Below are 25,968 nucleotides of genomic sequence, written 5' to 3'. Positions count from 1 at the left end.
CCAGTCAGTTAACAATAAAGACACAGACAACAGAAGTGAGGATGAATGCAAAAAAGGAAGGATTATCAGGCTGGTTACAAAATGGAATTTCTTTGCATAGCCTACAGCCCTACTGAGGTTTTGTGAGGTCTGCGCTACAAGTAACAATCAAGAGTCTCTGAAAGCTTTTGTTAAAGATGGATTTTCAAGCTGGGCTATAGCACTTGAACGATTCAGATTACACGAAAAGTCCAATCTGCACCACACTGCTAGAATTGTTGCAGCTACTAATGCAGGTGTTAATGTTGCTGCTTCTTTGTCTGCTAGTAAACAAAACCAGATGGCTGATGCTAGAATTGCTTTGTTGGGTATTCAATCCTCTGCTTTCTTTTACTTCAAGGATTGGCAAGTCAAGGAAAAACAGATGCAGAGTACAAGATGACGCTATGACAGCAAGCCACATGTGTAAAGAGGTTAAAAATCCAGCAACATTTAAAGTATGACAAAACCCTATTACTGCTTGACCAACGTGTTTCGACCTGTACATTATACAGAGAACTCTTATAGGAAAACATAGACTTTCAGTCATTTTTATTGACACAGCTGGGGAAGCAGAAAATCTGGTACCTGCAGCTTTACTACAAAGTCCAAAGGTTAGAGACATGACTAATTCTACAGCCAGACAAGTTTTAAGGAAATTGTGGATTTACTCTGTTAAGCAAAGTGAAAGTTCGAACAAAACAGTCACTGCATGCTTTGGAAAACTACAGTAAATATAGACTATAAGCTGCTCAAACTGGTTTGGCAATTATGAAAATTCTATGAAAACTCTTAAAATTAGGAAAAAAATGAATTGAAAAGGACACATGTGGTCAGGTTCCTAATGTAACAATAATGTAACAATGCTACATTGAACACTAATGTGCACTATGTTATCGTTTAAAGGTTTGGTTGTCTATTATTTCTATAAGTAAAGGGTTATAATTTTAAAAAAGACCCGTGCATGTGGAGGTAGCCTGTGTAACACAGATCCTAATTATCTTAAAAGTGACAAAATGAGAATGAGACAGAGCTTTGAGGCATTCTCAGTTATCATTTGTAATCAAATCTAAAATTCGAGGGTTTTTATTGGAGGGTAAGAGAGACATAATGACTTCTCATCTGATCATCATCACTTTGTGTACTGGAGAAGTTAGTCTGAACTGCTTAACATTCCTATTCATAAGGTATAACTTAATATACCAGTGGATATCTATATCCTTGTGACTGAAAGACAGTGCTTTAAATAAGAACAATATTAGGGCAGTCCTCAAGTGTCAAAAGTTTCATCTTATTGCATACACTGCAATATTGATTCTCAATATCACATGTACTTTCATCAGCTTTAATCCAAAACTTTGTAAAATCTGTTAAACTTTTATCACATACTGACTTCTAAGTCAATGTACAACAAGAAATACTTAAGCATTGCTATTTTGAAATGCTTAAAGAATACAATATTGGTGTGCTGATGCAACAGGAGGGTAACAATGCTAATTAACAAATATGTTTCAGCATTTATTACTTTGTGGTGCAGTTTGGAATTGATTTCTTCCACATTCACATTATTTTCTTGCACACATATGGTCTTAATTAAAACTTCCAATGCATTGTTTTGTCTTCTTCTCAAAGTTTTTCCATATCACTTTGTCCAAACTATAAAGCGCAACAGTACAGGTGATGAAAAGATAACACTGGCCTTTGTGTGTAGTGCCAAAGACTTTCTAGGAGGAACTGATGACATAGTGTTATTTACCTGTTCTGTAGGTTCCTCTTCTGTGTTTGACGCACAGCACAGAGAACACAGAGTAATGGGAATGTCATTTAAATTCATGTGATCTACTCATTTTATCTCTATCGAGGATGCCGTGCATAGACACACAGCCAGAGAGATATATACATAGAACGAAGGAGGAATACTGAGCAAGAAAGTTAAACAAAAGCAGCAGGTTGCTGCTGAAGAGAGAAAAACAATGTTTAAGAATCCTCCCCCGTCACTTGTGTCTGATTTCCACATTTCACGACATTTAAAATATTCACCAAGCAACAATGTCATTTCTGAGCCGCACACACACCCATTTATCCGCATAACTAAAGACGTGAAAATTGAACTACACATATTTCAACATCCTGAGGAAAGAGACTTTAATAAAAACAGGACTTTCTCAGCCCACGCATCCTGCTGAAAGCAATGCTAAACAATCATAAAACAAAAACACACGCTTAGAAAAAGCTGCTAAACTTATTCTTACTCTGACATAAATTGTGTGGTTTGACTGGCTGTAGTGGTTGCGTTCTAATCGAAGTGTAATGAGACCAGCAACGTTTCACTGGTGGGTGTGACACGGCTCACCGCCGCGCCTAGAGGCATCTCTACATTTGCATATTCATGGAGCTTGGAATTTTTGATGAGAAAAAAAAGGAGTAGACGTACTTCTAATTCTTTCCGTTAAATTATCAAGCATGTTTTTGTCAGGGAGAAAAACATATCACACAAAAAGCCTCTTCACTGCAGAGTATTTAGCGTATATGATGCCGAGGGGCTCCTTTTTTCATCTTTAGTCTAAAAATAAGATTAAAAAAAGCAAACAAACCATCAAACAAGCAAAAAAAGGCTTAACACAAGGTAACCAAACTTGAATTTGGGTGTTAAAGGACATCTCAAAAAATTTGCACCGTCAAACCCAATCAAGAAACTCCTGAGCACCAACTCTCACAAGGGGAGAGTGATTAATTCTCGGCTGGATTTGCCACAGCACCGGTCAGCTCTCTGTGGGTGGGCAATCAGCAAATCCCCCTGTGTGCATCTGAAGAGAAGCAAACAATAGACCACAAGCTTGTCCTCTTACTCTAGGATGAGGGAAGATTAGTCACCAGTTGTTTGGAGGACTTAACATTTGCTTTTTAATGAAATAAGGATGCCAGAATTCAAGGAAACTCACAAAACAAAGGAGTATTGCTTAATACCAACCTTTAGATGTTGAAACCAACTCCTCTTTATTGATACAAGACAATAATTTAAATAATCATTGATTCAAAATTCAAAAGAGGCAATAAAAACAGAATATGTGACTTGTTGTATAAACTAATTACAACCAATCTGGTAAATAAGTGCTGCAGATTTACAGCCCGTCAGACCAGCAGCAAAACTGAAAAGCCAAATTGCATTCCTAAAGTAATGCTTTTCTATATACAAGAGTAATATGGCAATACTACAAATCAATCATTCTCTCAAAGTGCACATATTATTTTTGCTTTTCTTCAATGAATCTATGGGCTTGTGTCATTCAATATGCCCGCATAAATGTACGTTTTCTGTAGCTTATGACATTATCACAGACATTGAGGGATAGCTGTAATTTCAGAACGCATTACTCAGAAAACCAACAGCCTCCGTTTCCTCCAGACCTCCTTGAAACTAATCCAAACACACATGCTCCACACAGAATTAAGCAGTCTTTACCACATGGGTTTGCCCCAAAAGATGTTGGGGCTGTTTGGGATTTGCAATGCCTCGCCAGCCTTCTGTTTGGTGCATAAAAATGTAAACAAGTATTAAAGTGAAATATGAACTTTTTGTGACCCTGCCTGTCTTCTTGCTTTGGGTGCCATTTTACTCTGTCTACAGCTTAGGCTTTACATCCCTGGCAAGACGCTGACTTCTTGGCCCGCCAGTATTAAGTGTGCTCTAGCTTTTTCAAGCTTGACAGGAAACAAACTCAATAACAATATAAATAAAGATATACAATGTCTGTTAGCAACAATTTTATTTCTGGTTTCTGTACAAAATCAAGGACTTTTCCACCAGGACATGACCACCCAGTGACTAGCAGGCATCTAGAAAGGAGGGGCTTTGACAAACCCTCTTAAAAGCCTAAGCCTTGTTAAAGGGGCTAAATTATTGATAGTGCATCTGTGGGCTGAAATAGCACCAGAGTGAGTGGAGTGAGGCAGACACACAAGGAGAGAATAGGGGGGAAAGGAGTAGCTTAAAGAGGCAAACTAAGGCCAGACAGAAACTGTGATTAGTTTACAGGCATGTACATATTTTATGCTTACAGTAGAACTCATTGTGTGACTTTTGAAGACATCTAAACTACCAGTTAAATGTTTGGACACGCCTTCTGATTTAATGTTTTTTTTCCCCTCTTTTTAGGTTCACCTGTAGGCTGAAGTTCAAACTGAGCATCAAAATGGGGAAGAATGGTCATTTAAATTAGACCGTAGTGTGACTGTTGGTGCCAGATTGCTAGTCTGAGTATTTCAGAACCTGCTGATTTACGGGGATTTTCTCACTCAGGAATCTCTAGACTTTACAGAGAACAATCTGAAAAACAAAAAAATATTCAGCTCTCTGAGTGAAAATGCCTTGTTGATGCCAGAAGTGTGAGGACAACGGGTAGATGGCAGATTATCTCAAATAACCAGACATTACAACCAAGGTACAAGGTATGCAGAAGAGCACGTCAGAACACACAACATGTCAAAACCTTGAAGTGTAATTACAATTCACACGGGCTCATTAAAATTGGACAAAAAGTTGTCGGGTCATTCAGATATTCAGAACATTCAGAAGCGTAGATATAGCCTGCTTTGGTATCAACAATTCAGGCTGGAGTTAGTGGCACTGTAATGGTGTGGGGGATATTTTCTTGGCAAACTTAGTCCCAGTTGAGCACCGTATAAATGCCACAGGCTATCCAAGTATTGTTGCTGACAGTGTGCCCATCTTCTGATGACTACTTCCAGCAGGATAATGTGCCATGTCACCAAGCTCAGATCATCTCAGACTGCTTTTTGAACATGACAATGAGTTCTGTGCTCAAATGGTGCCCACAGTCATCAGATCTCAATTCAACAGAACACCTTTGGGATGGAGGATTTGCACCATGCATCATTCAACAAATCTACAGCAAATATGTGATGCAATTATGTCAATATGGGCCAAAAGTGCTTATTTGTTTTTCATACTTTTTAAGCCTGTAAAGTCTAAACCATAAAGTAATTGCTAGCAAACTATTTGTTTGAAAACTGTAGTGCTTATTTAACTCTAACAAATTAAAAAAAATTTAAATATCAATTTGAATATATGAGTTATAATTTGTATAATTTATACTACATTTGGCATTTTTGTGCAACTTATTGTTTTTTTTCTTTGAACACTTTAGCCCACAATAATAGGTACATTAAAAAGTGATTGAAATTGTTCCATAAAAATGAAAAAACAAACCCAGTTTAATTTGGAAATTACTGTCAATTTCCCCTTCAGTGTCATCTATTAATGTATCTCTAGAATGATTTCAACACAGGTGCTATTAAGAAGTCCTATTAAGATTTTTAGACTAAAGAGTCAATAACCCAACTGGCAAAGTCACTACATAGGAAACAATAAAGGGAAGCGCTGACCAAACGGCTTTCAAACTTGCATCCACATACAGCTTCTATGGCAAGATGTTTACAACAGTGTTTCATTAGTTCTGCATGATAATTTTATACTATTAAAGCAACAAATCCAATGTCAAACAGGCCTTTTTATATTGCCTGTCATCACTGCAATGGTGACAGGCAAAAATTACCCTGGCTTGCCTAAATAAAACTCCATTAATCACACAATGGTCCCCCATCAATCTAGGATCAAAGATCTTAATGAGCCTATAATCCCAAAGCTTTGATATATTTTTGCTGTTTATGAGTCCATCTGTAGTTACATTACAAAGGAGATCAGAACATCAGTGCATACCTATGCAAGCTGAATACTGAGGACATAAAACCCAAAAGCTGTAATGTTAGAGGTTACTTGCATGCTGGCAGTATAAGGCACTTTTAGAAAAGTTGTTTTGATGCAGTTTTCTTTGAACTGCTTGGCTTGGGCTTCATAGAAGCAATTGTCCATCTAATCCTCTAAGAGATGACAGTGGCAATTTCAACAGTATCCCAGACTATTAACATCACCTTGGGATTACCTTCACAGCATTTAGGAGAGAGAGGATGGAGGGTGGGAAGAATGGGGGGCAGAATGATGACTAAAACTAGATTTTGATGTTGGAATCATGGAAGAGCTGCTTGTCGCTCAAATGCAGACAAAAAAAGAAAAAAAAAAAAGCAGTGTTGTCTGACACACAGGAAAAAAAATACAAAAAAATATCACGTATTTCCAAGTAAAGCATGCACAACTACACACAGTGGCAGCTAGACAAATATCTTCCTATAGGCTTGTATTTCTTCATCAAACAAACTCACAAAATCTATTCCATTAATTCTGTTTCCCTACACTGGCCATCAGTGGCACAAAACTAAATGTCAACACTCCCCTGCGTCTCTTTCATCATGCAGTCAACTGTCGCAGAACACACTGGTAAACAGGACATATCCTTCATCCAGCGCTATGCTGCGAGACCCCTCGCTGAGCAAATTGGCATTTCAGCAGAGCCAGCCAGATAGTGAGAAATGATGCAGACAGTGCCACAGAGGGAAATCTGACAAAGCTGACCTTACGTTACACCTGTGAGGCTCTCTCTGTTCCTCGGCTTGCTTTTAGTTGTAGACCCTGAGCTCTGAACATGAAAAGCTGGAAACTTCAAACAAAAGCCCACATTGCTCACAGTTACAGAAACAAAATTTCTAAAACATTCAAATTCCAGTCAAATTCGAATGATTAATATGTATAAATAATTTGTTTGCAAACCTTAAGGGAAAAAAGGAGCAGTTTTCTATGCAGGTACATCTGCTGACTCACATTAGCACAAATGCATGGGTTAAGGGGAAAATCACAACATCCACTATAGATAAGGAGTATTTAGCTCCCTTTGCAGCTGTGTCTTTGGTGGGGTCAGTTTAGAACTCTATTTAAACCTACAAGCCAAAGTTGCATAATTATAACTTTACCATAAAATCGTGATCTACAAATAGTCATTTGTTGTCACAGCTATATTGATACATATAAGAAACAGTTGCTTCGGACAAAGTTACCAGCTATACATGGAAAAGCAGCCTACACTAATTAGTAAGCATAAATTGCTGATACCAAAACAAGATGATAGCATACTAAACGTCACTGGGCAGACAGGATAAAGTTTCAGGAATGAGATGTTTGGCTATGCCCATTCAGCAATAACAGCACTATTTCTGAAACCCAGCTCACGCCAATAAAAGCTAGTAAAAACGCGAGTAATGTGGATCTTAAAGTAAATCCAACTCTCCTAATCATTCTTAAAGTTGCCGGAAGGAAAATGCCGAGAATAATTAACAATTGTAAAAGTGCAAAGAGAATGTTCGCCTTTAAAATAAAAGTTGTGCATCACAAACTTTTGGTTGGTATTTAGCAACCAAAAAGGCTTTTCATACAGCACCTTTGTGACTTGCAGGCTGCGGCTGATTGTGACATTGACCAATATCTAGGCTTGCATGGCTGGGACTTTAGCAATCACAGCAACTGCTGTCAGCCTCATGCAACCAGCAGCCAACCCATGAGGGAATACACATTTTTCCCTCTAGCAGCCAGTGGCTGCCAGACGGCCATGAACCAGTCTCTAGGCCTGTGTCTGTCTAAGCCTAAGGATGCAGACATGAAACATTTGTCTGATGAATGTCATCAGTCATTGGCGCTGATGACATTGTACTCTGATATTCATATTTGAGTGTCAGAGGATGGCTAAAGCTAAGGATGTTTGCTCACATTATTATAATGTCATTCTAACCTACCAAAATTTATGATTTAAAAAAAAAAAAAAATAGAAATTGATGGATCTAACATTAGGTCTAACATTAGAATTCTAGAAGGTTTAAACACTTTTCCATTTGTTTTCTGCAATCATTTTTGTGTGTATGTGTATCATCCATTAAGAAACAAATGTCAGATTTTCCTGTAAGCAGACTTTAAGCTTTCTGGATGCCAAATGAACCAGAAAATAAGAATTGGAGATTCAAATGTCTTAGGTGTAAGGGCTGAGAGTATATCCAATTTCACAAAAACAATGCTTAAGCGATGGAAATTGAACTATTAATTCTTCTTAGCACACACAGGCTCATTATACACCATGGAGAAGATGTATTGTAGCAGAGGGTGAGATGAGAGAAGTGAGAAGAAAAAGTGCCTGGGGAGAAAGAGATATAAAATGATGGAAGCAAGGAGCACAACAAAAAAGCAGACTGCCTTTGTCTGTCTTCTAGTCTGTGTATTAGCAAGTAATGAGCTCCTAATTGTGTAGCCAGGCCATGGAGTCACTCCGGGGCTTGAAAATGAGTGGGAATTGACTATATCTGCCAAATATAACGGGCCAAAGAGAGTGACAGAGAAACACAAAGACAGACCACAAGGTGAGAGGGAGAAGAAATAAAGGTACGTGGGATAGACGTTAGACTCAAGTGAAGGGTCAAAGAGGGGAAACCATGAGGGCAGTACAATGAAAACACTTGTTTCCCAATGCAGATATGATAAAGGAAATAGTACAGGTAACTCTTGACTGTAGCCCATTTCCAATCTCTGTCTTCTCTATATAATGTTAAATCGACTCGGCCAAATGGTAGTATGAAGTGAAATGAGGACGACAGTTTAAAAAGTAGAAGGTGTATGTGTAGTTCACAAAATGGCATCTGATGCCGTAACTAAAGGTCACTCCAATAAGACTTCAGTCAGTGTGCTACCTCCAAAAACAGCGACTCGCATACGAAATAATGTTCATAGAAAGACATGACTGGTGATGAGGAAGAAGGTCATTACTGAATTCCAGGTGACCCTTTTCCCCTACCTGTTAATTACAGTAAAGGCCATGAGCGAACAGGTTAGGGATATCTCACTTTCTATTAACGCCGCACTATACTGGACAAAAACTGAAAAAGTGATATGGTTCAGATGTCTCAGCGTGCACCTAAAGAATAATAATAAAACAACCGAGTCTAATAGAACAGCATGGTTCAGCAGCCGCCGGTTGCACAGGGTGAGTAAACTGACTCACCCCTCCAATTTATTGCTTTTCTTTTTGAAACCAAATCTTCCCTTTTCTAAGCATCTCTCCTGCTCCTCTGCGGTGAGATTGCAGACCCATTGTTCTAAAAATAAAGAACAGTAATTTGATATATCCAAGAATCCTTAAATCTAAGTAAATAATTTTATATCAGGCCAACTTCTTTTTTAGGTTAGTCATGGAAAATGAGAACCATGCGAGTCTTTTAATGTCACAGCAGTTATAGCATGAAATGCTTAAGTAAATTGGCCTCACTGAGGGGACATAGTGCGATTACTACTGCCCATGGGAACATCGCAATGTTGATGCTGAAAAGATATGCTATGCAGCCCTGCTTTCTATTGCTCTCTGATAAGCGTTTAGCCTTCCTGTGTGATAAAAAGTGGATGTGACTAAATCACCACCACGTTACTGCAATTTCACCCCCCCCAACCAACCCCCGCCTTGTTTTTCTGGCTGCCACTTAATTCTCCTCTGCTGGTGAGCCCACTTGCTCTGGCTTCACTTCCCCTTTGTTTTACTTAGACCTGTAATTCTCTTACATAGTGCAGAGCCCTAGTCCTCTATGTTGTCATGGCAATGCCTAAAAAGTACTCTCAGAGTACATTAGGAAAACGCTTCATAGAGCTCATGTAATGAAAGGCAACCATTTGCTTTTCTCCATGTAACACGCCAGTGCACCTGCTGCTCAGTATCGTATGCAGAGTCACGGCATCCAGCGCCGTGAAATCTCTTACAGCCTCCCCTGGGTCAATATCACCATCTACGCTGACATTCTCCCACTTTAGCCATCACTGATGGCCTTTGCTCTACATCTGTTTTCTTTAGCGGCTTGTTGACCAGGTGACTGAACGTACATCAGTCTGCACCGGCGATTAGTGCCATCCACCTCATTTCTCATCATGGCTGCTACACTAATTCCATCTGTGGTAATGGAACGAGGGGTGGTGGTTGTGGGTGGAGGAGGTGGCTGATCTGACAGAGATGCACTGCTCAAAGTGTTCTGCACAGCACCGGTAAAGACACCAAACAAAATCAAAACAAATGGCCTGCTGTGAAAGCGGCTCTCCTTCTCTGGGTCTGCTTTTAGATTTTTTTCTCCTTTTCCCAGTGGGTTTGTGTGCTTTCATCTGAGTTTGTGGCGAGTTAATTAGGTTCAGAACTATGTATTACTGATCAGTGGCACTGCATTATCATTGTACTTTCATACAGCGATTTTATAAAGAATGTGTTACTGTATGGTCTATGCTTGCCAGTGGGTAAAAAGATCATTCTGTTGCAGAGTGTCTTTCCAGGGTCTATTGCAAAGTGTCACCATTGTGAACATTTACGTGTGTGAGGGTGTGAAAATGCAGTCGGGGAATGTGCGACTAGCTGCAGAGGACAGTCAAGGAGGGATCTATCATAATCCATCATAATCAGCTGCTGTGCTGTTCCTTCAGGACATATGAGCTCCTGACCCATGGCGGACACGGTGGAGATGAGAATCACATGACAGTGAAATGTGATGTTTACCAGCTTCACTGGTTTCTGTATAAGACATGTTCAACTCTGTCCAGGGCTGTGTAGACAACTCACACAGGTCAAAGCATCTCCAGTTTGATTGTTGTAGGATTGTTGATTCTTGCAGTTTTCTCTTTATTATTGTAGGGTCTTTTTCTTTACAATATAAATCACCTTGGGGAGACTGTTGTTGTGATTGGTGCCATATAACCAAAATTGAACTAAACTGAACTGAATTAATAAGGATGTGGTTACTGAGGCACTGAGGTACTGTCACTTAGGGAATTTAGCTGCAGAGAGATCAGATCACCAATTGATGGAGTGGTGAACATGCTATACTTTGCCAAGCAAATATAGCTTTGTCTAGCCTTGATATGCAACTTATCTTATTATATAATTCCTTAAAACTTAGAAACCTACTGCTCCTTGATAATACTTTAATACACAGTGCCGGCAAAATGTTCCCCACAGCTAAGCTGAGTCAGATCCCCACGCTATGCTGAGGTCAAGGTTTAAGATTTTTGCTTTAATTTGCCTCTGCTCTGTCTGGATGTATATCTATAAGCAAAGTGCACTTTGAGGACATCAAAAGCCTTTGAGTTTGCAAGTCTCCCGAGTGCACTATGAAGTACATTAATATAAACGGTTCATTCATGTTTTTGGAAATCTCACCAATCCTTCATTAAGTATCTGGAGTCATTAGACACAGGACAGCCAGCCTGACATATCGTTCTGAGCATAGGAGAAATTAGTCAAACCCAAGGCCTGCAGCTTCTCATTAGAGCAGGCTATACAGAGACGGACTCAATTACCATCTCTGACACACTAGACCCTAGTAAGACTAATAGTTCTGGTCTTATAATGACCTAAGATAGGCCTGAACTTCATGCTTTGCCCCCATTTCATATGATACCAACCTCCACTTTCATTCGCCCTCCCATAGATCTGTTCTGCTTTCCTTGCTTTTAAATTTGAGTAAATAAAAACTGATTCTACTTTGCATTCCTGGGGAGCAGAACTCCCTTTTGTCTTTGGCATTCATTGATGAATTTAAAAAAAGAATTTATTTTGTGGCCCGGTGCTGAAGGCCGCTGCCAAGCCATGGTTGACAGGGAAGCAGCATTAAGGCAATTAACATGGGCTTTGCATTTGATTTTGGCTGGCAAGACTGCCTGTAAACAGCAGGCGGGATCGGGTGATTAGTTCCTGTGAAGATGAGCGCCTCGCCTCCTCTGGTTCCTTTCCAAGAGAGGATTACCCTTTGTACATATTGCACATACACTCTACACCTTATACCTCCACAAACACACTAGCATGCACTGGCTCACAGGAATGATAACTGGCAGAGAAGAAAGACAAATGTGGGGAATAAAGTGTGCACACCTAAAGCAAGGCGCTGACAGCTCAGGGGGTTAAGCCATATTTGTGACATGACAGAGGTGGAGTTAGTGCTCCTCTGCATACTTCAAACTTCCAGTTTCTGCATGACTTTCTCTCTCCTTCCTGACCTTTTTATCATCCATTCAACACAGAAACTAATTCTTCAGATTCAGGTTCACTTCAGGAGCAGGTAATAATGAAGACATTCAATATCAATATCATGGGGTCTTGAGTCAAGGCTCTGAAATTAATTGTGACAAATAAGCAATTACTTCAGGTCGGACGAATTGAGATTGATCTTATTTGCTCATTTACGCACTCGCCTGGAGAAATAGCATCAACTGCATAATAGCTTTTATGTCTCTAGATTGGAATTTCACCTGAGAGCTTTCTAAATCAAAACGTGTGTCCGTGTGAGTGAGCACGCAGTAATAGGTGAAGAGGCTTCAATTGGCACTGTCAAGTAAATGTCAATCTGCTGCGAAAAGAACTGCGGTCAGATCGCTCCCTTGTGCTTTTCCTCGTAGATAAGGGTAGATATCAGGGTACCTGAGGTTTAGCTGTCCCTTTCTCCCACTCTGTCAGGCCTAGTCAAACACAAGTTACGGAAATATGTCACATAACGGCATGCACAAACCTCCAAGGCGATAATATTCACGCTTAAATCTAGAATCTGTCAGATTTCTATTAGTAAGACAGAGTGTGTAAATTTCACACTCTGTAGCACCTCAATTATAAATGTGAGGCTTGTTTCCTGAGCCAGCATTTCTCTTGTTTTAGTTTCAGCTGTGAACTCTTGACCTACTGAGCAATCCTAAATTACTGTGAGGTGTAATACAAGAAGAAAAGAGTTCCACTAACTGTCTTCATAATCCTAAAGATTAATCCAATCCTGTCAATGAATACATTAGCGATAACGCTTTGCTTTGAAAACAGCGTTCACCTACAAAGCTATTAAGACAATTTGCATATTTATCACAAGACACTGAATGCTCATGTACTCACAGTTGGTGCACAAAAGATACCAGCAGGGGAAATAAATGTCTATGTGATTGCAATCAAAAACATCATCTAGTTGAAATGAACATTTTTCTTATGATTACATGTTTGGAAAATTGCACCTAATTGCAGCTTCCAAATCTGGTGGATGGAGCTGGGCCACTCAACAGAATGATGAAACTGCCAGGGCTGTGTAATTATTTTAAAACAATTATGTGTGAGGTTAAAGATGTACACACACAAAGGTTTAGTGCTGCATAATTTTCACCACAGGCATTTGGTAGCTAATATGTACATCTTGTAATAAAGGTGGCAAAAAAGGAAAGAGTAGAAAGGAAATGCAGGCATGGAACACTAAATCAACAAGAGACAATTAAGTACAATTTTTTCCATATATCTCAAGTCAAATTCACATGAACCCAGCAACATGTAACTGCGCTTACACCCCATATATTTTCACATAGTTCCACTAACAAACAAAGTATCAGCTGCCCTGATGGTATCCATTTTTCTCTGTGGGTTTTTGTTGACCTTTAAGGTAGAGTTTGTTTGGTTTGACAGTGGGATGGTGGAATTTCAGTCCAAAATAGCCTGTCAGTGTCCACACTGGCTCCCATTGTGGCCGTGAGACAAAGTACAGCAAATGACTGCTGATCACATGGGACAGCAGGGGAGCCAGCTGTCAGCATGCCAGGATCTCTTCCCTGTGTGATAGGAGGCAGAGCAACACAGGGGACACATACAGCAGGTCATTCTACTCTCACAGGGAGCACCTTGGATGAGGATGAAAGTAGAGAAACCAAGGTGAGCGGGTGGATCGAGCCAAAGCTGTTTAAGATCCAAACAATGTAATCTCTATTCAGCTTAGGGTTCAGATCCAGAGCAGTGTGCATTTCTGGTCTGAAGTAATAACACTGGAAGCTGTTCAAGGTCAAACATTTTAAAAATTGAAAAATTTCAACAAGACTCAACGTACTGACAACAACACAGTCTGATTCTGACACCTCAAACCCAGTCATGGAAAAACAAACAAAAAAAAACCAAAACTGTAGCAGACTCGACATCCATCCAATTCGATCAGCTAACAATTACAGTCCACTGTGAGAGTCCTGCACTGGAACAGCAAACACAGGCTTCCTGATACTTTGACATTTAAAATCAGCAAGTGAGCAAGCTTAACTGTCCTCAGGGCTCCACAGTATAAACAGGTTATATTTATACATACATTTACTGTACATCAGGGTTGTCATTGTTATCATACAAAAACTGATAGACATACTAAAACTATAGACATAGCCAATATGGCCAGACTGCAGCTCGTTGCATTTCACAAACCTTCCCTTGGAGGCAGCTCAGTTTGGCAATTTACTGCTTTCTTGTTCCAGTTTATATACATTAGACAAATGATACAGATCGATGGATAAACTCCATTTGAAATTGCATTGCAGCTTTTATTTCTGCAGTAAAATTTCTTAATTTAGATTACATACACTATGAACGTCAGACATGAGTGCTCTGCTGATCATTTTTTTCCCCACCTCTGCTGTAATTGAGCACATTGTGAAGTAGCAAAACGCTCACAAAGTGAATGAACGCTGTTCTGAAGGTCCATCAATGTCACAGTAAAAGATTATTAAAAATCATAAAACAACGGGATATCAATAAAGCGGAAGGAGCTGTTTGAACTAATAACGGTGACCCAAGAGCGGGATTTATTAAAAACATGCAGGGTTCCTAAGTTCATCTACCTCACCTCCAGGAAAAACTAAAACATAAAGGTGTGAAATGTGACATTTTTCTGTTTTATAACAAACTAGTGTCAGACTTGACAGGAATGGGTAAACCTGCTCTCCTCCTCTTAGCTGCTACAATATGTGTGCATGCGCTATAAAAATGTCACTAAGACACTGCAGCAGTCTTAAAAATGCTAGAAAAACATTCTGTGCTTAGGCATATCTTGTAAACAAAGTTCTGAGCACATCTCAAACTACTTTATGGCTCTGGCACTGCAGACAGCTACAATCAATGTCTAGCACAAACTATATTCAAGGTTGACCCCACTAGGAATACCTATTGGCAGTATATACTGTAAAAGTGTAGCAAAAACACCACAGTTTGTAAAAAAGTGCAAATGCCATATTCTTGGGGTGACAAAAGAAAACTAAATATTTTCATTTAAACAGCTCAAATCAGTAAATAAACAGAAATCCATGATCTGCTCTTGGCACTGAAAGACAAGGCAGATAAATATCACGTAGCCATCAGGGATTAATCGAGCCTCTGCATCACTAAATGGGAAACAAGTTAAGATCAATCCAAAATCAATACATAGCACTGTGCAAAATTCTTGATCCACCCTTCATTTCTTTCCCTTTTATTCCATTTCCAAGAACAGAACAACAGACAAGATAATCACATACTGCTTCAATGCTGCTGAGGCTCTGGGGAGGCCAGTACACGACTGTTAGTGTTCCACTGTGTGGTCACCTATCATGTACGTTTTATTGCATTGGCAGTGTGTTTGGTATCATTGTTATACAAAAAAAAACGAAGGCTGTTGCCAATCAGACACTTTCCAGATGGTATTACAGAGGGACACATTGTTATGGTACTTTTCTGCATTCATAATTCTATCAATTTTGACTATAGGGTGGGCCATTTATATGGATACAGCGTAATAAAATGGGAATGGTTGTTGATATTAAAGTCCTGTTTATGGCACATTAGTATATGTGAGGGGGCAAACTCCTCAAGATGGGTGGTGACCATGGTGGCCATTTAGAAGTCGGCCATCTTGGATACAACTTTTGTTTTTTCAATAGGAAGAGGACCATGTGACACATCAAACTTATTGGTAATGTCACAAGAAAAATCATGGTGGTCTTGGTTTCAACGTAACTTTATTCTTTCATGAGTTATTTACAAGTTTCTCTTTGTTCACAGCCACTGACATGTCGAAGAGGTTAACACGTGAGGAGCGGATCGAAATTGTGTTGATATCTGGTGAACGCAGTAACCGGGTCATTGCAGCAGATTTCAATGCAAGACACCCTACGAGACCACCCATCTCCCATGCTACAGTTAGCAAACTGCTTGCAAAGTTTCGTGAAACTGGTTCAGTGTTGGATTTGCCAAAACGTGGACGCAAGAAAACTGTCACTAATGAAGAAACATCAGTGGCTGTCCCAGCTTCATTCAGCAAGAGCCCACAGCGTAGCACTCGCCGCATGTCACTGGAGAGTGGCAGTAGTCGAACATCCCTTCGGCGGATATTAGCTACTCACAAATGGCACCCTTACAAACTGCAGCTACTGCAGCATCTCAACGAGGATGACCCAGATCGGTGCACAGAATTTGCAGAATGGGCAAAACAAAAATTGGAACAGGACCCTCAGTTCACGCAGAAGATTTTGTTCAGTGATGAGGCAAACTTTTATGTGAATGGTGAAGTTAACAAACAAAACCACCGCTATTGGTCTGACACTAACCCACATTGGATGGATCCCTCCAAGACTGTTGGAACAACAAAAGTGATGGTTTGGTGTGGTATATGGGTACAACGATAGTGGGTCCATTCTTCATCAATGGAAACCTCAAGGCCACTGGATATTTGAAATTGCTACATGATGATGTGTTTCCCTCTTTATGCACTGAAGCTGGCACGTTCCCTGAGTTTTTCCAGCAAGATGGTGCACCACCACATTATGGGTGCCAGGTCCGAGCATTCCTAGATGAACAGTTTCCTGGAAAGTGGATTGGTCGTCGTGGGCCAGTTGAATGGCCCCCAAGGTCTCCCCGATCTGACCCCCTTAGACTTTTATCTTTGGGGTCATCTGAAGGCAATTGTCTATGGTGTGAAGATACGAGATGTGCAGCACCTGAAACTACGGATACTGGATGCCTGTGCTGGCATTTCTCCTGCGGTGTTGCTATCAGTGTGTGAAGAGTGGGAGAAGAGGGTTGCATTGACAATCCAACACAATGGGCAGCACATTGAACACATTTTATAAGTGGTCAGAAACTTGTAAATAACTCATGAAAGAATAAAGTTACGTTGAAACCAAGCACACCATTGTTTTTCTTGTGACATTACCAATAAGTTTGATGTGTCACATGGCCCTCTTCCTATTGAAAAAACAAAAGTTGTATCCAAGATGGCCGACTTCTAAATGGCCACCATGGTCACCACCCATCTTGAGGAGTTTTCCCCCTCACATATACTAATGTGCTACAAACAGGACTTTAATATCACCAACCATTCCCATTTTATTACGGTGTATCCATATAAATGGCCCACCCTGTAGATCTCCTCATCACTGGTTAAATGCAGCCCCAAACTATGACAGAGCCTCCACCTGCAGACTCTTACAACATTGTCTCTTTCCTTACATCCTACAGACATATTGATTATGTTTTGAACCAAAACTCGGATCACTCCATAAGACCTGTTTTTTTAGTCCCGTTCTCGTGTAATTTGGCATACCTCAAGCCTTTTCTCCCAGTTTCCCTTCCTTAATAATGGCTCCTTGACAGCCAACCTTCCAATGACACGATTTCTGATGAGGCTTCAGCAAACAGATGGATCAACTGAAGGGCAGATGAATCTCTTAGTTCCTGTTTCATGTCTTTGTTGGACTTTTTTTTCCCCTATTTCTTAAGGACACAACCTTCAGATACTGTTCATCTGCTGTAGATAGTTTTTAGGTATGCCACTTTTTATTCTTCCCTCCACTTGTCCAGTTTCCTCAAACTTTCTAAGGCCACATTGTACACCATGCTGAGATATGCAAACTTGGGAGCTATTAGCTCTGTGGGAATTACCTTGTCTATGCATAAATATTCTTTTTTTTGCTATGCTTGGCATTTCTCAACTAAAGAAATTGGAGTGGAGCAATTTGTGTTTTGTGACAGGTTACTAGTAAAAAATGTCTAAAGATACCATTTAAAATAGCCTCTTTGTCAGTTTTCTGTTATGTGTAGGAACAACACTGGTTCAGCCTTGAATGAGTCACGGGTCAGTGTTAAGTGGCTTAACAATCTACCTGAAAACAGGTACACGGACTAGAAAATGAGTGAAAAAGCCTGGGGATATTTTGCTCAAGAACACTTGACACAAGAAAGTCTGGCTCCTTGGAACCAAAGTATAAAGAAATGAGGGGTAGCTCAAGATTGTTGCACGGTACTGTATAATGTGCTGTTTCCTAACTTTTTCCACTATACTTTTTCTTCTCCGTTTCTCTTCCTCTCCTCCAATACACATACACAAGGATTCATGAAATATTTAGCATCATGACTTATAGATCAGAGCTGCTCGAAGAAACCGGACAGAGCACATACATTTCCCATGGAGGGAACACACATAACAGCCAAAAGGTCCAACTATGTACAAATCCCTTATTTGTAAATGTCCTGCAGCATACACGTCACTTCAGCACTAACTCTGTGATATAAGTTATCTGCAAATATTAATTATTTTGTCACATCTTCAGATCTGAAAATAATTTGGGGGATATTTACTTCAGCAAAATATCATATATTGCATTGTTAGATGCCTTGCAATGGTATAAGCTCAGTAGTCCTTTTGGAGTAAAAAAAATAGTCTAAAAGGCACTAACACCAGGCAAAAATCACAAATTTCAGTTCAGTGAGTTGAATTATCTAAGGTGAAGCCTAGCTGACAGGTTGCGGTGCAACCATCTGTGCCACGCCATAAATAAGACAAGTTTAAAGCCTTAAAAAGGTCAAAGAGATCTGTTGTTTCTATAGAGAACCAAAACAGTTTTTGTGCCAAGCCTAAGACTATCGACAGTGACTTGCTTTTGGCACTAGCATCAACCACAGACTGTATATAAAAGATGCACAAAATCAGCCACTGGCTTTGTCCCCTGTATTTTGAAGTCTCAATGTTAGTAGTGCGTCTGTAGCCATGTTGGTTTTGCCAGACATTACCACATTTAGAGCTGTCGACATGGGAATGACTCGACAGGTCTCTGTACTCTCTACTGGAGGGATTGAACATTAATTTGTTTGAAATACATTCACACGTGTACTTGTTTTGTTTTTGTTTGGTTGGTTTTTTGAGGATGATGGTGGGAAGTGCTGTCTAACATGGAGGGCTGTGTGTAGAGTTAGACGCAGAAATGTCTTTGTAGATTTACGGCCAAAAGTGTGTGTACATGTGCGTGGTTTAAAGTACGCGGGAGGTCTGCACATTTCTGCTGCATGTTTTTCCTCTATAAACACTAGTTTTGGGGAGGAAATAGAGACACGCTGTTCTGCTTTGTAAACACTGTTTATACATGGGCCCCCTGGTGACTGCAAAGGCCATAGGATTTAACCGACAGCATTTTGATGTTCGTCAAAACATTCAATGCTTACTGCATTTTTTTTATAGGTGGCAGTGATGATCACAACATCTTCATCACTGGATAAAGACAATAAAAAATAGCTTTGTGCTGATTTACAGTTAAATGTCCCTGTAACCGGACAAGTGAGCCAAAACCATTCCAGCAGAATTCCCCAGGTTTTTATTTTAATTTGTCTCTATTGTGTATTAATGTTTAACTTACAAAAAAGGCATAAACCACACAATATGTGGTCACTACAGTTAATGATGCTCTGTTCCCAAGGACTGAAACATGACTCCAGTCATGTGGCTTTGTTTAACAACTCAGGGAATTAAAGCCACACTGGTCCTCCTTTAAGTCTAGGCATACTGAGCAAAAGCAACTAAGGCTGAAAGTAGGGATGGTTACCGTTAAGACAAGTAATATAAAACAGAGAAAAAAAAAACAAAAACAGTTCATTTCTACCACTGCCAATACCAACACTCTGTTAGAGGAAAAGGTGGAAACAAAAAAGCAAAGCGTTTGTTGCCAACAAATCACTGAATTCCTCCCTGCTCTAGGCACTCTGAAACTGATGTTGAATTTCTGAATAACAGTTCAATTTATGCGTTGAACATTTCCATTTGAATTTATGAACACACCCACACCTAGGCAATGAGCCTGCAAATTCTATTTTCCTAATTTTTCCAGTGCTGAGAGAAGAACCAATAATAACAGCATTTACTGATACTCCTTTCAATAGTTTACCCCTGGAGCATGTTTAAAACTGGGTTTCAATACTCATGCCTTGCTGGAAGCATATCAGCTAAGTCAGCCACAGAGGAGGAAAAAAACAACAGAACAACACAACATCTCTTTCTCTCTTCCCTGTTTCAAAGACATGCAGTGATAAGCACAAACACGCAGAGTTTTATGGGGCCAACTGGCCTGCCTTCGTGAACAAACACTGAGGAAATACAAAGCACAATAAGCGGCAAACAATGTGATTCTGTCGTTCTGTTCAGTAAGAGAAATGACCCGAATAGTCTTTCTCTGGTTATGAATGGAAAAATCCTACCTCCTGGCATTTATGTGTGGCCTTCTAACACAGAGTGATCACTGGAGTGCAAATTATGTTGATCAAGGAGAATGGCTATGTCAGGCTGAATATATGGTGTGGTTGTTAACGTTCAAGACCACACACCCACACACACACAGTAATTTTACATGCTGCCATGTACTTTGGGTGAGCAAGCCAGTTCAGTGTACACTCTGTGAATAACAGTAACCTGTAAAGCATCGAGGTTTCATTCAAAATTCCCCACTTAAGTAAGGGGTGGGCTTTGGCATCTCTTTGAGCTTACTTGTGTGGTTAGCAATCTAAGGATTTAATAAAAAAAACACAAGTAAGGTTAAAGCTTAAACATACACAAAGAAGCTTAAACATACACAAAGAAGCTTAAAGCTAATCCTATGTTTTATGGTAAATAAGTGTCACAGAAACAGAGTCGTCAATTTCCAAAATTGTGTTGACTTCTCAGTGTTTTAGGATGTTTTTCCACCTTTGCCATTTAATCTGTTTTAATTGAACTACGCCTCATTTTCCTCCTTGGGGTGACTCCTTTGTGCTGATGTGAACACTGTAATCACATTTAATCAAGTACCAAAACAACCACGCCCAGACTAGTTGGACGACAGGGTCCCCTTCCAGTTCCAAACAAACTCCTGAGCAGTTTGTTAGCAATAAGAACAAATCTCAGTCCGACCCAAATAACATGTATACACTGCAAGTTTGAACTAAATGCCTTTCTGCAGTCGGGTATGCGTTGCATTGTGGGATGCGGTAGAGTACCATAGACATACGGAAAGAACAAACTATAGCAACTAGCTGTAATATGGGCTCACTAGCTCAGATCACAGCAACTTCACACTGTATTTATTTTGTTGAACCTTTTATGCAGAGTGAAACCTGAAACCAAAACCAGACCACCAGAAAACGGCTATAAGTTTAGAAACTCACTCAGATCAGAGTAAATGAGCAATAGACCACTCTTAGTGTTGTAAGTGCCTAATTTACTTGGATCAATTCTATTGGACAATAGATAAATACGCCATTAAATGCCAAACAGGAGTTACAAAATATCTACATTAACATTCCAAAGTATAAATCATCATTTGTGATGACCTAACCCTAAGTCCAGTCATAAGTCTGACCATTAGAATTTAGAAGATTTAGAACCTTATTTTTAATAAAATTCAACAAAGAAAAATAATCTTTATAATGGGTACACTCAAAAACTAGCTACATTCCTTTTTTTAAAACCAAGCCTGCTTTGCCCTGCTCCAAAATACAGGGCTGGGTTGGTTTAGGGTAACCACCTAAGATGACTTGGGCTTAAATGAGTTAGTAACGTAAGCTGTGGACTGCAGTGTTTTTGGTCTACTACTAAAAGGAATATGTTAAAAAGAAGTTAAAAAATAACTTGACAGTTGATGAAGACTTAATGAGCAGAACATCCAAAACACTCTTAAATGAGGACTCTACAGCAGATGATGAATTACTAGAGAAACTAATAAATACGGTGAAACAGATGACCACTTTCCTCATAAGTAGCTCCTGATTTACTGAACCAAAACTAAGCAAAAATTATTAACCATCTTTTCATTATTGATCACTTCATCAGTAGTTTGCACAGTAAGGTAAAGCGGCACGTCATACTGAGAAACTCCAAACTATCATCAACATATCATGTCCTGTCTGCTCATTATCTATTAAATCATTACCATTATCAACATTTTATACAATCATTATCTACATTATCTTTCGTTATCATTATCATTTTATTGTCTGCATTATTGACTATCAATACCGCATTACCTCAGAGGCATTTCTTTAAGGCTTAATTATCAGATAATTCTTCCGTAACTACTGACATATTGTGCACTAATTTATAAAGTGTAATATACTCATTCTTCACAGCTCATTGGTCACAGCTGGCTGTAGCTGATGGACAAATGCTGTGCTATTGTGTGTAAAGAATATTAAATGCACTAAAATATCATTTGAGCATTTGCAGATCTTCAACATTCACAGTTACAGGCATGGGGTAGGTAACAAAATATCTGAATCTGCAATGTATATAGAGAGTTTTTAATGTAAGGTTTGTATAATTGTAGTGACATTATCTGTTGCCAAACGTTCAAAAGTCAATGTTGTCATATTTCCCCATCCCCCAAAAACAAATAAAAAATATATTATTAATGTTCATTGAGAGAGGAGAGAAAGACTACTACTAGAAGTTAGTTACGCCTAACTTTTAGTTATGACACAACCTTGTATTTACTTTGGACTTGACCAACATTTCCAGTATAGCACAGCACTAACCACTAGTATCCTACATACTGATTGTTAAATCCTATGCTGTGTTTTAGCCTTTATGCTGGTTTAGACAACAATACAACACAGTCACATAAACACAGTCTAACTCATATCGAGCTGACATTATTACCCTGGTCAGGCTATGAGCTAATAAAACACTGACGCACCGTTTATGTATTCAAAGCTGAGCAGACGTAAGCCATACAAAAGAAAACAAACTACCGTAATATTTCGAAAGAAAATTTCTTACATTAATCACAGATACATCCTCCTTTGCTCCTGCAGAGAAAACCAGAGTGGGCAGCTCACACTAAATCTCTGTCTGAAGCTAATATAATGTTATTTGCACTTCCGTTTCGGTGACACGAGCAAAACATTTTTCTTCTTCACTGCAGACATTTCAGTTTTTCGTGTCAAGCTAACCACGGGTGTTGCTAATCACATTAATGACGGCTCCATTATTTTCAAGAGTCCCAGGAAGTCAGGACAGCGTGACAACCCACAACACCAGGCCAATTATAATGAAGACGCTAAAGCGAATTCAGCCAATAGGAATGCAAGAACAACCGTCTCGTGAAAGAGTTACAAGTGTCATCTTTAATGACTCTGAACTGATTGCAAAAATATACTGTTTATAATTATGTTAATGAGATTTTGTGGGCAGAGGGCAACTGCAAGTACACAGAGCTGTAACTGGCCTGTAACCCTCATCAAATCCTGCTAACTTAACTTTCACAGTTAAACTCCACTTGCAGGTAACAGCGTAGGCTACAGGAAAGGAGTCAAGAGTGGGGCACACAATGGACTAAATAGAGTAAGAGCCAAAACAAACACAGCCACCACACCCACCTTCTTCTTTTGATTAAATACCCAACACCCCACCAGCCACAATCCACTTATTTATTCACATTTTGTGTGTGTGTGTGTGTGTGTGTGTGTGTGTGTGTGTGTGTGTGTGTGTGTGTGTTTCTTTTGCTGGGACAAAACAAGCATCATCATCACCACCACAAGCATCTTGGCTCTTTTTAAATTTTCCAGCCACGCCCATTTAATGCACCTGTAACTTTGAGACCGTGAAAATCCACCTAAAACCCACACTGCTGGAAACATCAGCAACGCTGTCACTGTTACACTCCATAAAAGCCACGCATTTTTTCGTCATTAAAAAGCAATAAAAGCAAATCCAATTATCTGTGACTGATACTGTTTATTTCTGGGTCATATATTTATTCACTGTAGGTCCTCACTGAAGCATTTGAGCATCCTGTAATAACCACCGGGGAAATTATACGTCACTAATGTGAACATTAGCTCAAATCTGCATCATGTTTAAACCGAGTAAAAGAGACAAGTGGCTGTCACAAGTGTCCCATAAACTACAAGACGTCATTCTCCGGGCCCCGTGCAGTTTCCACGGCGAGGCTGGAGAACAGATTGACTTGTCAACGGCACCCTGTCAACAACCTCTCAGTTATAACGTAGCAGGGGGAGACCACAGCGTCATCTCAAAACAACCCGGTGAACGGACACGCCACGGAGGAAGTCTCTAGCAAAAGAAATACTTTGTCTCAGAGGTGAAGGGGACATGTAGCCAATGCGAGACATTCGACATGCACGAAAAACTCTGAAACTGCTGCCAATAATCCAGAAATACAGGCGCGTACGCACACACAAAGTCCAGTTCAGTCGAGGGAAAAGAAATGTCTTATAAGTTCTTTTCAAAGACGTCGTTTCGCTAACTTTGAGGAAACTCGAGGGAGAAAGTAGTGCACCACACAGCCCGTCCTTAAGAATTTATATCAGCGCCCCCTCTTCCTCTGAACCCGCACCGAAGCGTGTCCGCGCCGTGATAACTACGTTAGTTTCACCCTGGCTTTGAAAAACTTACCAACACTTCTTGAGCCTGACCCCGAACCAAGCAGAAGGTACCAGATCCACATCATACGGACGCCTTTTTTTGCACCCCCCGGCCTACTCCTGCTGTCCTGCCCCGCTGCAGGGCAACAACTGAGGGCAAGAAAAGGGAGAAAAAAAAACTTCTCCTTTGCTTCGATACTCTTGCCTGTTTATGCTCTTAAAGTCTGGCTCTTTGACGTCTTCCGGAAATCTAAGAGCGCATTCGGCGAGGAAGAAGTGCTTTCGTTGGGACAGCCGTAAACTATGGAGTCCAGTTTGGGGAGGAGGGGTGGGGGAGGCATGAAAGCTGGAGGTGGCGGTAGGCAGGCTGAGTGTAGTCGGTCGTTCGTGTGTTGGTGCTCAAAGAGAGGCGGAGTCGGAGTCAGAGAGCCGGGAGAGCAGAGGCCGGCCAGTCCGGGACACTGGTTCCCTAACGGTGCCGTATGCGCAAAAGCGGGACCGTAACTCCAGCAATAACAGACTTAACTAACTTTGAATCTGTTCAGAAAAAGTGAGTGAAAGAAGTAACTGAAGGCAAATTAAAAAAAATAATAATATTAAAGAATCAAAAAAAAAAAAGGTTCAAAACAATCCTTAAGTGAGAAGGACCTGAGGATAAAATGACCATATTGGTCTTTGTTAACGTAGCAAAGCTAAAAGGTAACAACACCAGCTGTACCTATCAGGCACATATATAGCTACCTGATTTCAGTAGGAATGAATATATTCTGAAACTCTAAAAAAAAAAATACATATGGTAGCAGATGGCATGGAGGAGGGGGAGCTATTTGGAGCAATCTTATAACAGATGGTTAGCCCTGATGAAAGTTAAAATAGGGAAAACACTTGTAGAAAATCAAAGTATGGATGAATTTGTGGTGTTGGCACAAAAACTGAGAAATGCACACAGAAGGAGATTAGTTCTCCTGCATTTCTGGTATTCCATCTCAGCTCTAGCAACTTCCACACAAGCAGAAATGTAAAATTTAACAATCCATACAGAGCACCAGAGCATCCAGGCACAAAGCGTAGGCTATATACAGAGAGACAGGGAAGAAAGTAAGAAGGAAAGTAATCCTAGTGCTATATTTTGGTGTTTGCATGCCAGTGTAAGTTGGATTCAATTAGAAAGAGACAGGGAGAGGGATAGAAGGACAGGAGGCTTCACCTATCAAACCTCTTTTTATCATAGAACTGCAGCTGTGTGCACACAGGCAACCTCGCTTCAAACGAACCCTTTATTTCGATAGCAGGCGAACCTGGAGGCATAAGATTTGGATGAGGCCCAAAATCAGACTCCTCCAGCTCACTTTGTATTCATCCAAACACTGCCTTATCAAGCCAGAGCTTCATGCAGACTCGAACCCATGGGAAGGGTCCTGGCATGTCAGTCGGATCTGTTGAAACTTTGTCAAAGATTCCAGCTTGATAGCTTCTGCAGGGTCCTGTTGTCCTCATGTCCCCCTATTGCTGCCTTTTAGGCCCTTTGCATTTCATTCCAAGT

The 25,968-nt window shown here is 40.0% G+C and overlaps 1 protein-coding gene across 1 annotated transcript in view; it reads right to left on the bottom strand.

The window, feature by feature from the left end:
- Positions 1-24,793, bottom strand: part of ldlrad3 (low density lipoprotein receptor class A domain containing 3) — a 94,022-nt gene extending 69,229 nt beyond the window's left edge. Inside the window, exon 1 of the mRNA XM_063481203.1 lies at positions 24,457-24,793. Coding sequence (XP_063337273.1) covers positions 24,457-24,511 — 55 coding nt within the window. The 5' untranslated portion in view covers positions 24,512-24,793. The remainder of the gene's footprint in view (positions 1-24,456) is intronic.
- Positions 24,794-25,968: the final 1,175 nt, after the last annotated feature.

Source organism: Pelmatolapia mariae, linkage group LG7 (genome assembly GCF_036321145.2).
Source record: "Pelmatolapia mariae isolate MD_Pm_ZW linkage group LG7, Pm_UMD_F_2, whole genome shotgun sequence".
Classification (NCBI taxonomy): domain Eukaryota; kingdom Metazoa; phylum Chordata; class Actinopteri; order Cichliformes; family Cichlidae; genus Pelmatolapia; species Pelmatolapia mariae.
This window is presented reverse-complemented; position numbering and strand designations above follow the sequence as displayed.